Source organism: Salvelinus alpinus, chromosome 28 (assembly GCF_045679555.1).
Source record: "Salvelinus alpinus chromosome 28, SLU_Salpinus.1, whole genome shotgun sequence".
Taxonomy (NCBI): Eukaryota; Metazoa; Chordata; class Actinopteri; order Salmoniformes; family Salmonidae; genus Salvelinus; species Salvelinus alpinus.
Window position 1 is genome coordinate 30,119,345 of NC_092113.1, and position 12,867 is coordinate 30,132,211.

The following is a 12,867-nucleotide window of genomic DNA, read 5'->3' on the forward strand; positions in this document are numbered from 1 at the left end:
AATAGCAAAAAAAAAAACTTTCCCCATATTCACAGTGAATACATTACATAGTATGAAACGAGCATTTCGCTACACCCGCTTAACACGTATGTGACCAATGAAATTTGATTTGATACACCAAGCCGCAGCTTCATATTACTTGTCAAACATAGGAAACTGATGCTGTATACTGGCTGTTTGGGTGGGCTTGGTGTAGGGGGTCCGTGGGTGGCTATTGACAACTTTTTGGAATTCCTCATGTCTTACTCATTGTTGGGAAGAAGTTTTGTCCAAATCGGATGTTGGGTATTATTATATTAATCAAATTAAAATGGCCAGTTTGGGTGCAATCAATTAGCTTAATTTCTCAGAGATCAAATGAAATTGAACAAAATAATATTGCAGGAATGCTTATCTTATGTTTCTAACTACAGAAACGATTTCAGAAAAATCTGAGATGGTTGGTGCCGAAATCCTTTCTTTTGCTTTTTGAGGCTGAACATATAATGTATGCTGGAACGACCCGTATGCTAGATAGGCTATGTGTAATTGATCCTGATTGTATCCATAAGATGGAGAGTATAAGAGAGCCGGAGAAACGGTCATCATTGTGGACAGGTCTGCTAATCTATGGTTCCTGGAAAGTGCTTCTACACCTGCATTGCTTGCTGTTTGGGGTTTTAGGCTGGGTTTCTGTACAGCACTTCGAGATATTAGCTGATGTACGAAGGGCTATATAAAATAAACTTGATTTGATTATTACAGTACATTCTCATTTAAACTCTTACACTCTTGTCAATCCGTCTCCCTCTAATGTCTGATGGGATTACGATATGTTTTGACACATTTCCTTAGTTTGCATGTCTTTGTGTTTGACCTACAGTTGTAGTTGGAAGTTTACATACACGATAGCCAAATACATTTTAACTCAGTTTTTCACAATTCCTGACATTTAATCCTAGTAAAAATTTCCTGTCTTAGGTCCGTTAGGATCACCACTTTATTTTATGTAAAATGTCAGAATAATAGTAGGCTGATTTATTTCATCTTTTATTTCTTTCATCACATTCCCAGTGGGTCAGAAGTTTACATGCACTCAATTAGTATTTGGTAGAATTGCCTTTAAATTGTTTAACTTGGGTCAAATGTTTTGGGTAGCCTTCCACAAGCTTCCCACAATAAGTTGGGTGAATTTTGGCCCATTCCTCCTGACAGAGCTGGTGTAACTGAGTCAGGTTTGTAGGCCTCCTTGCTCGCACACGCTTTTTCAGTTCTAACCATTTTCTATGGGATTGAGGTCAGGGCTTTGTGATGGCCATTCCAATACCTTGACTTTGTTGTTCTTAAGCCATTTTCCCACAACTTTGGAAGTATGCTTGGAGTCATTGTCCATTTGGAAGACCCATTTGCGACCAAGCTTTAACTTCCTGACTGATGTCTTGAGATGTTGCTTCAATATATCCACATAATTTTCCCTCCCTCATGATGCCATCTATTTTGTGAAGTGCACCAGTCCCTCCTGCAGCAAATCACCCCGGCAACATGATGCTGCCACCCCCATGCTTCACGTTTGGGATGTTGTTCTTCAGCTTGCAAGCCTCCCCCTTTTTCCTCCAAACATAACAATGGTCATTATGGCCAAACAGTTCTATTTTTGTTTCATCAGACCAGAGGTCATTTGTCCAAAAACTACAATCTTTGTTCCCATGTGCAGTTGCAAACATTGTCTGGCTTTTTTATGGCGGTTTTGGAGCAGTGACTTCTTCCTTGCTCAGCGGCCTTTCAGGTTATGTCAATATAGGACTTGTTTTACTATGGATATAGATAATTTTGAACCTGTTTCCTCCAGCATCTTCACAGGGTCCTTTTGCTGTTGTTCTGGGATTGATTTGCACTTTTCGCACCAAAGTGCGTTCATCTCTAGGAGCGGAACGCGTCTTCTTCCTGAGCGGTATGACGGCTGCGTGGTCCCATGGTGTATATACCTGCGTAATATTGTTTGTACAGATGAACATGGTACCTTCAGGTGTTTGGAAATTGCTCCCAAGGATGAACCAGACTTGTGGAGATCCACAAAAAAATATTCTGAGGTCTTGGCTGATTTCTTTTGATTTTCCTATGATATCAAGCAAAGAGGCACTGAGTTTGAAGGTAGGCCTTGAAATACATCCACAGGTACACCTCCAATTGACTCAAATGATGTCAATTAGCCTATCAGAAGCTTCTAAAGCCATGACATCATTTTCTGAAATTTTCCAAGCTGTTTAAAGGCACAGTCAACTTAGTGTATGTTAACTTCTGACCCACTAGAATTGTGATACAGTGAATTATAAGTTAAATAATCTGTCTGTAAACAATTGTTGGAAAAATGACTTTTGTCATGCATAGTGTTGATGTCCTAACCGACTTGCCAAACCTATAGTTTGTTAACAAGAAACTTGTGGAGTGGTTGAAAAACGAGTTTTAATGACTAAGTGTATGTAAACCAACCTAAGTGTATGTAAACTCCCGACTTCAACTGTATGTGGAGATGTGGTGTGGTTGTTAGACCATACGTGTGGTTGTTATGGTCTTTCTTCTGCTGTGTTCCAGATGAGAAGCCCGTTCAGGAGGAGGACTGGGTGGTGTGCCAGCACGCTGAATGCCCCGACCGTCGACGAGCCTCGAAGGTAGGACACATCCTGGGATGGGCTGGTCTGTTTGAAGGCTCTATAGCCCAAACCATGGTCAAATAAATCCATGGCAAGGAGAGCTCGGTGTGTAACTTTACTTAATTTGGCTTGTCCCTTTGGACAGAACTCTTAAGGCTACATGAGGTGCAGCTTGAGTCCATAAGACCCCCCAAGTCCTTTACCCCCCCCCCCCCCTCGACATAACCAGACACTATTGAAGCTCTATGGTGGGCCCCTGTTCCATACAACATGATCAGAGAGGAGCAGGGAGACCCCTTTTCTTCTGTTAGGTGTTGAAAGGGTGCGAGACGTGATGCTGTGTGTCTGGACACTAGACTGTGAAATGAATTATTCCTTTGAAGCCTTTCTGAAAATGGGACCATAGCCAGGAGGCCAGATGAACCAAAGCAGTGTCTGTCTCTAAGTCTGGTTGCTCGCCCCCTTCCCCCCGACAGTCCACGTCACTGGAGCCCTTTCTGTCTGTATTAGCTGTATTTTTCCTTCAGTATTTAGTACCGGTCTCCTTGGCTGAGGTCACGGGCTGACGTTATGTAAAGAGATTAGGATGAGGCCTGTTAGTTATGGACAGGGGATTGGACTGGAATAGGAGGAGGGGGAGGATTGAGAAGATGGCTGGGGACTGGGGGGGGGATTGTTACCAACTGCAAGCAACAGCTCAGCCTCTATCTCTTCCCCACTCTTCTTTTTCTCTGACTTTTTCTGGCAGATTTCCATTGAATAAACCCTTAATTTGTCCAGTCAGCTGACAAAACTGTACCTGTCAGAGGATGGCACCGCAAAGCCTTGTTCCCTCACTTGTAAGCATTTGACTGTTAGTCTACACCTGTTGTTTACCAAGCATGTGACAAATACAATTTGATTTGATTGTGCTTATGTTGTCTTCAGTTGGCAGACAGAGCAGCAGAGAAAGGGCCATGAATCCAGTATGTCCCCAGGCTGTGACAGGTCTGGTCTTAGTCACCAGGGGTCACTAGTGAAGCAGCCTCATCGCTTGCTATTCCCTCTTGTTTCCTCTTTAAACTCTAATGGCCTGTATTGCACAAGCATTTGAGACATGATTAGAGCATTTTAAATATACACTTTGTATTATATCCAATGTAGTTTTAAATAAACTCGTCAAAGAAGCCATTTGACTTGCAACAGAAACATTCAACTTTTTATATTTAGTTTTAAGAGTATTTTAAGGAGTTTGAACTGAGCTGCTTCTAGCAACAGTTCTATACACTGAAGTCTCTTTCCTCACGTTATGTCTCCATTCCGTTTTGAGTATTCTTGGTCTTTATAGCTCTGGCTTTTGGTCTGACTGCATACTGGAGTATTTGATTAGTTTCCTTCTGCAGTAACTCCGATCCTCAAAGGCAGTGTGTCTGTTCCAGTTGTAGCATGAGCCCTGGCTGGTGTGGCGGGAGTTGAGTTCACCTGTCCTGTTCACTGAATCAATCCAGGCTGTTCTGTGGTATTGGCAGTGCCTACTATAGCTGTCTACGAGTCGGGTCATCATCACATTATTCAACACTACCTGTACTGAGGTGAGCCTTAGATAACGCTTTAATGCGTTTCCATAGGGTTTGAACATAATTTGAACCTTGTTGTAGTCTGTGACAGCCCCCTCGTTGTTATTTATTGTTACTTCTTTTACTTTAGTTTATTTAGTAAATATTTTTTTAACTCTTATTTTCTTAACAGCATTTTTTTTTTGTGTGAATGTTTTTCCGGCCGATAGCTACGCCTTAGCCCTAAATTAATATTGAACCGACTGATTTTGCTGTGGGGGTTAAGCAGCCCCAGTAGACGTCTTGTTACATACAGTAAGTAGATGAGGAGACCAGTCTGAGCTCGCTCTGGGACACAGGTCTCTCACATATACACCCCTCCCCCTCTCAGTCACTACGGGACAGGACCAGACAGGGCCCCTAAAGGTGTGGGTTCCCATGGCAACGTGCCCTACCTAGGACAAACAGCTGTAGGGAGGGAGGGAGAATGGATGGATGGAAGGGGAAGAGGTGGGGCAGACAGGAAGAGGAGGAGAGAAGTTTCAATCAGCTGACTGACTTATTTTCTTGCTCTTATTTTTTTCACTCTTCATTATTTCTTCTTTGGTTTCGTTTCATTGGTTTCACTTGGTGGGTTTCCATATTTCTTCCTGTCCCTCGTGTATCTATTTTAAGACTACCTCTCTGAGGTTGTTTTCTATGGATGTAATATTTTCCACGCGTTAAAGCTACTTACTAATGAAACAACCCCTGCAGCTTCCAGCAGAATTCATGATATAAATAATTGTTGTAAAATTGTCAAAAGCCACTGTCAGCAATTCAACACTTCGATCTACACTGAGTATACCAAACTGGCACCTACTATCATATCCTGTTCAAAGGCACTTATATATTTTGTCTTGCCCATTCACACTCTGAATGGCACATATACTGTACACAATACATGTCTCGAGGCTTAAAAGGTCTCCTCCCCTTCATCTACACTGATTGAAATGGATTTATGGATGTCATGGAAAGGGCAGGTGTTCTGTCCATGACAGGTGTTGACAGGTGCTCTTAATGTTTTGTACACTCAGTGTATATAGCGAGACTGAAACCCAGGAATTGAAGCTCTATTTCCAGGTACAGCATTCACTCTAAGTTTGGTGTAGTTCTCTAGGTTTGGTAAGTTAGTCACGTACAGAGGTGTTAAAGCTGTCTGTACTGGGGTACATAATGATGCTTCCATTGCCTGCTTGGCTCTCTTCAGGCAAGAGTCTGGCTGTAGTCTCATGGACGGATTAGAGGACTATTTAAAGCAGCTGTGCTCATCCCTTTAATGTTCATCCTGCCCTTTCTCCTTCTTTCTTTGTATTTTTTTGTTCTGGGATAATGAGGAACACCGTCTGTTTGAAAAGGTCTTGGACCTGAGGGGAGCAGCCAACACTGGAGCATGATTTATAGATGTACTCTGAATAATGGGAAGTGGAGTACTCTGAATAATGGGAAGTGGAGTACTCTGAATAATGGGAAGTGGAGTTATCTCGCGCTGTGTGTGAGCGCATTTGCACGTGTGTGTATGTGCATTTGTATGCATGTTGGCACGTGTGTGTGTGTGTATAGGCATACCCATGTGCAAACCCTTTCATATCCATTTAAAAGTAGCCCAAAATTCTACATGCTTAGAGTACTGTGTCCTGGCTGCCTTGGGCTGTTGATTTGTGAATACACACATACTTCTACCATCCCGTTGGTCACTTCGCTATGGTGATTCATATCACTTGGAGCATTAAAATATCTGAATAACTCACTCTTGATTGTCATGCGTATATTCCTCACAGCTTGTATTGCCGTTATATAACGAGCACCAAAATCGATATAGCTTAAGTAGACAAGTTAATGAGTCGAAATGAGAGAGCACAGAGTCTCCGAGGGGTTCCTGAGAAGGAAGGATGACCTCACTTTCTGTGTAAGAGCCTAGAGGAAAGTTTTCCCTGTATGAGAAGGCAGATGTTTTGTCCCTTATGGCACCCTATTCCCTATTTAGTGCCCTACTTTTGACTACGACCCATATGGGTCTGTTCAAAAGTAGTGCACTACATAGGGAATAGGGTGCCAATTGGGACTCAGACAGAGTAACTGCTGCTGGCATGGGTGGGCTCTGCTGTGGTGGGACTGTGATGTTAGACTCCCAAGCAAGATTTGGCCATTGGGATTGCTAGGCTAATGGTTTTTCAATGTGAAGTACATAGAGAAAGTTAAGTGCCGGGTCTTTGATATGCCTGTTAGACTGGCACTTCAATCATCTTTACAGGGAAACCAATAATGCTAATGATAGCTTTTACATTCATTTCATCCCATTTTCTTTTTTTACCGGATGTGATTTATGGAAACGTATGGGGCAACAGAATTGAAGTATTTCCACGTCATAGGCTACATCTCACTTATTTGACACTGTAGTATGGTTGGATTGGCTGAGGACATGAAAGCATTTGCTATCTATGAAGTGATTTCATCCCATAAAGTGCAGGCTATAAGCTCCTCAATGACAAAACTAATAGTTAATGCATTTAAAATGTGCTGTATTGTATTTTGCACGCCAGTGGATATACTACTTCAGGTAGCATTATTGTATGATAATCCACTTATCTTAATCATTGCTGTGTACATTATGAACACAGGCACGTACACATAGGGCGATTTGGGTAAAGACTGGTGGAGGCTATAGCCAATCATGAAGCAGTGGGTGAAGTGCGACCTTGTACATCCGTACAGGATCATCCAGGATGAGTATAATAATTTATAGGCATATCTGTGTAGACTGAGGTTGTAAGGAGGAGAGGCCTTTGCGGTCTGTTTTGGTAAAGGACAGTGTAGAGAAGGGTTGGGCAATCTCATTTTACCCTGCAAGGCAAAGCAGTTACACAGCTGATTCAACTAATAAAGTATTCATTGAAGACTTAGTAATTGTATAGGTGTGTGTGATAAAGTTGAGCCCTATAGAGAAGCCCTAATGGGATAAATGGTGGGTTCCCCTGCTTGAGGGAGAGTCCCAGTGTTAGTCCACAGCAGACCTAGAATCACAGTCAGCCTCAGAAACAAGCTACAACAAGCTTTTTACTCCACAGAACTCCATTGCACAGTCATCATCACCTATGAGCCAATCACAGAGCTTGTTATACTGTACTTTTCCATGACTCTTTTGAAGTGGTCATAGTGAATGAAGGTGTTTTCAAAGTAGTCCCAGATACCATCAGAATCCTGCTGAAAATAGTTGTATCTCGTTGTCAGTGACAGTGTCAGGTTTCTGTTGAAGTGGGTTTTTCTTGGAATTCTTTAGAAAGTGACTAGAACTCTGGCATCAGAAGTCAGGGATGGGCAACTTTGATTTTAAATTAAAAAATATATATATTATTTAACCTTTTATTTAACTATGCAAGTGAGTTAAGAACAAATTCTTATTTACAATGACGGCCTACCCGGGAACAGTGGGTTAACTCGCTTGTTCAGGGGCAGAATGACAGATTTTTACCTTGTCAGCTCGGGGATTCGCTATTCCCAATGCGCTAACCACTAGGCTACCTGTCGCCCCTTTGACGGGGGTGGGGGCCACAAAAAATCTGAACCCACATCCATCCTATGAAATGTCGAGAAAATTTTGCAGTTTTAAAGCAAGTTTGCTGGCAATTCTACACATTTTGCCATGGGGCGAAAAAGATTTTGCCATTTTAGAACTAATTTCATGCAATTCTACTCAGGTCGCCTTGGGGCAGAGAGGTAAATTAGCTGTTATTTTAATGTGATATGAGTGAGACTGACTAACAAAATCAATTGGGGCTCCATGGCCGGTAATTTGACCATGATAACAAGTTTATATAGCTGTCCGCTAAACTCATTTAGTAATCTAAATGTTAGCTGACATGGATAATTGAGTGACTATCAGTGACTGACATAACGAGGAAAAACTGCTGATGCACAACCAAATTTTGAAAATGCACCTTGTGAATTCTACTATTCTAACCCCTTAAGAATTAAAATAACAGCTAATCAAGCTATGAAGACAGTTATCAGATTGAAATTCATCTGCTGCTCTTCCTGGAGATATTTACGTTTAGTAGTAGACTTGTGTACCAACGTCACATACAATTTCATTGCAACGCAGAAAAGAAAGGGGATGGCCCTGTATGTCGGTATATAGAAACTAGGCCTAAGGCATTTGTTTTGCATCCAACAATAACAAACATGTAGTGTGATGCGTGCCGATCGGTAAATGTCTTGTCAGGAAGGTATTCAGAGCCAGAAGGAGGTCCCCATGACGATGGTGACGCCAACCCTAAGCCCCATGGGTCTCTTTGACAGGAAGCAGACAGCACAATAACAGGAAGAGGGCACCTGACCGACCGACACTCCAATGGAAATGGCCTTGGGCTGAAAGGGAGTCCGGGACAACCAATATAACTGCCTACTTCAAAGACTTTTTAAACAAAGCCCCTAGTGGTGAGATGATGGGTTGAAACAACATAAATCCAAATCCCTCCTCGCATGCAAGGCTCTGCTCCTCTTCATGGCAAACCAAACCAAAGCCTGTATAATTGTTTTTTTGCACTGATTTCTGAGGGAGGGAGTCTACAGGGCGGCTGAAGCTAATGAACTCTTTTTAAGAATGACTCCTGTCTGCTTTCAATTAGGAGGAACAGTTCGCTAGATTGTCTCCCAAATCCAAAACATGTTATTATTGCGGATAAGATGAGTAATAGTAGGCAAATCTTTAAATAAGTTGAATTTACTCATGAACGAAACAAACAACCCCTGGAACTTCCAACATAATTCATGATGAATTAATTAGACAATATTTCTCCTTTTGTCACCCTTCTCGCTCTGTACTTTCTACATACCTTTTTTACTCCGTTTGATCTCTTTTTGTTTTGACATTTGTCTGTCTCTTGAACTCACCTTATGAGAATTTCTGGGCTTCTAGGCCAAGGTCAGGCATCAAGGAAAGGTCTCCTCTATACACAGTACACACTCCCCCTCTCCTCCCCAACAATGGCATTGCCGCTAGAGACTAATCCTTCAGGGTAATTGCTTGACTGCCACTCCCTCTTTTTAAATATAGACTGCTGTAATTGAGGTTGGCAACAGGGGGTGGTGGGGTGGGCGGGGCACCAGTACTTCGACTTGTTTTGAACAGGAGAGATTAGAGGGGACAGAGGAGAGATGAGTTTGGCTTTCCAACCGAACAGAACAGACCCCTCCCCAAACTGTGCCTCCAGCCATGGAGTCCTGAATAGATTTTCTGAGCTGGTTAATTGTAGAGGACTTAAATGAGGCTCATATAGTAGGCTTAGGTTGAATGACAAAACAGAGAGCAGTGTACTGGCCCATGTTTGTGGACAGGACAGCACTGTAGACCCAGCGAAGACATGGGGATGAAGGAGGCAGTAGTGTCTGATATTACAGCCACCAGCAGTTTTAACAGTATTGCGGTTAACGTCCATGTATGGGAGGCTCCTAGGTTAAGAATATTCCAAAATCATGTCTTCAAGATTGAAATCATATAAGCAACTGTTTATTTTATTTTTTTATCTGAAAAGTAAACAAGTGCAGTTCTCCAACACTTCTCACATTTCCTCCGATTGATAAGAACTAATTTTACTACATAGGCGCAAACCACTAAAAACACCTCCCCCACTTATTTTCCTGTCAGTGCTTTTTAAAGCACATCTAATCCGTCCTCTGACCTTGTGACACAGAGGTCAGGAGTCAAACACAGGGACAAATTGGAGCTGAATACGGAGCAAGATAGACAAGGGTAGAGAGAACCATATAAATAGTGGGAATGCCGTTCTAGTAATTCCTTTTCTTTGACGAGAAGCGGTGACAAAGCTGACTAACTTATATTACAGGCTCCTGGGGAGGAGGGGGAAGAGGAAACATTAGGTGTTTAGAATAAGGACTGGTTTCTATACAAGTCAGTTGGTGGGTCAGCCCAGTGTGTGTGTGTGTGCTTGTAGGTCTGTGACTGGCTAGGCTGAGGCTCAGAGGCTGACGGTGGTGTAATGTGCGTCGGGGGCGTGTATCGTAAACACAGCAGAGGCAGCAGCAGCTCACATGCTCATTCTAGGTGATTCTTCACGAAACTAGAACAAAACAGGACCCTTTTGGGTATTTTCATGAAATTTAATCCATAGAAGGGACCTTTGGAAGAAGGATTGTTGACATATATTTGACATGTTGACATGTTGTATCTTAAAGCATCATTGAGAAACACTTGGCGAGAGGTCTGGTGGTCCTCCCCCAGAATTTTTTGGGGCATGTAATGCCTTTTTACACAATCCAATATGTCGTCTCTATTTAGAAGAAAAGTAAGCAAAAATTCCCACAGTCATCAAGCTAGGTAAGAGATCATTATTAAATATGTTTAAGTGATTAACAAGACTGAACTAGATCAAAAGTAATTAAATAATACATATTGTGTTGCACCTTTAACCAATAGCCTAACAAATGAACAACTCTTGAGAAAATACAGACTTTTCATTGATTTTATTAAGGAATCCTCTCAAATTTGACAGCCCGAGCCGCCTACCCGCCGGATCCCAGTCTAGTCAATAACTCAACTCTCTCCCAACACATTTTCCTTAACAGTTCACACCTTATTTTTTTCATTCCCTAAGGGAAAGGTAAAAATCAAAAGCACATATGGTGCCTTCGGAATGTATTCAGACCCCTTGACTTTTTCCAGATTTTGTTACGTAACAGCCTTATTCTAAAATGGACTAAATACAAAGAAATCCTCAGCAATATACACACAATACCCCATAATGACAAAGCGAAAACAGGTTTTTAGAAATTGTTTAAAATGTATCAAAATTAAACAACAAACACCTTATTTACATACGTTTTCAGACCCTTTGCTATGAAACTAGAAATTGAACTCCGGTGCATCCTGTTTACATTGATCATGCATGATGTTTATACAACTCGATTGGAGTCCACCTGTGGTCAATTCAATTGATTAGACATTATTTGGAAAGGCACACACCTGCCTATATAAGGCCCCACAGTTGACAGTGTATGTCAGAGCAAAAACCAAGCCATGAGGTCGAAGGAATTGTCAGTAGAACTCTGAGACAGGATTGTCTCGAGGCACAGATCTGGGGAAGGGTACCAAAACGTTTCTGCAGCATTGAAGCTCCCCAAGAACACAGTGGCCTCATTTAAGAATGAAGACTCTCAGACCATGACAAACAAGGTTCTCTGATCTGATGAAACCAAGATTGAACTCTTTGGCCTGAATGCCAAGTGTCATGTCTGGAGTAAACCTGGCATCATCCCTACGGTGAAGCATGGTGGTTGCAGCAGCATGCTGTGGGGACTGTGAGACTAGTTAGGATCGAGGCAAATATGAACGAAGCAAAGTACAGAGAGGACCTTGATGAAAACCTGCTCTAGAGCACTCAGGACCTCAGACTGGAGTGAAGGGTCATCTTCCAACAACCCTAAGCACACACCCAAAACAACGCAGCAGTGGCTTCGGGACAAGTCTCTGAATGTCCTTGAGGGGCCCGGACTTGAACCCGATCGAATATCTCTGGAGACACCTGAAAATAGCTGTGCAGCAACGCTCCCCAGCCAACCTGACAGAGCTTGAGAGGATATGCAGAGAAGAATGGGAGAAACTCCCCAAATACAGATGTGCCAAGCTTGTAGCATCATACCCAAGAAGACTTGTGGCTGTAATCGCTGCCAAATGTGCTTTAACCAAGTACTGAGTAAATGGTCTGAATACGTACAGTACCAGTCAAAGGTTTGGACACACCTACTCATTTATTTTTCTATCAAAACTATGAAATAACACGTATGGAATCATGTAGTAACCAAAAAAGTGTATGTCTTATATTTGAGATTCTTCAAAGTAGCCACTCTTTGCCTTGATGACAGCTTTGCACACTCTCTTATTCGACAATGTAGAAAATAGTAAAATTAAAGAAAAACCCTTGAATGAGTAGGTGTCCAAACCTTTGACTGGTACTGTACGTTGACACAGAAACAGCAAATCCTCCATATAAATTAATCTCATAGGACTAATTGTAGAGCTATTTTTACTTGCAGACGATATACAGTAGCTGGATCCCCCCGTACTGTCCTTAGCGGTCCACCACCCTGCACCGCCCCAACCCAACACACCCCACTCAGCTTTAGGATCTTAGTGAAACATTTCTTATTGGTTTCGGGTGTGTTAGGCCAAGGCCAGAGTGACCTACAGGACGGCAGACCTAAATAGGTATCTCCCCTGACGTGGGCATGTTTTCAATAGACTGTCGTCGTACTGTATTCCATACAAGTCATCCAGACCTAATGAAAGTTGCCCAGTATACCCTTAGTCTTGTAGTAAATCAAATCTAGTGATACATAACTTGACATTGTGGGAGGATAACCAACCTTCCAATTAATGACAATGCACTTCTATAAATGCTTGGTTACACAGTTTCTTCAGATAAGTCTCCAGTATCAACATTTCCAAGCAAACAAAAACGGAGAAGGGAGAATCTGTAGACATGCTGAGATAAAAGAACAACTCTTTGCCAGAATTCAGCCAGCCTTCACAAGAACCAAAACATATGCAAATATGACCCCTTTTGTATTTTACACCTCCAAATTAAAATCAAATGTTATTGGTCACATACACATGGTTAGCAGATGTTATTGCGAGTGTAGCGAAA

The 12,867-nt window shown here is 42.1% G+C and overlaps 1 protein-coding gene across 2 annotated transcripts in view; it reads left to right on the forward strand.

Annotated features, from left to right (window-relative positions):
• LOC139557658 (pleckstrin homology domain-containing family G member 5-like) overlaps window positions 1–12,867 on the forward strand; it is a 115,717-nt gene that overhangs the window by 40,605 nt on the left and 62,245 nt on the right. The window contains exon 2 of one of the 2 annotated variants that reach the window (XM_071372737.1): window positions 2,572–2,648. The exons of the other annotated variant lie outside the window; for it this stretch is intronic. Coding sequence (XP_071228838.1) covers window positions 2,572–2,648 — 77 coding nt within the window. The remainder of the gene's footprint in view (window positions 1–2,571; window positions 2,649–12,867) is intronic. 2 annotated transcript variants of the gene reach the window in all.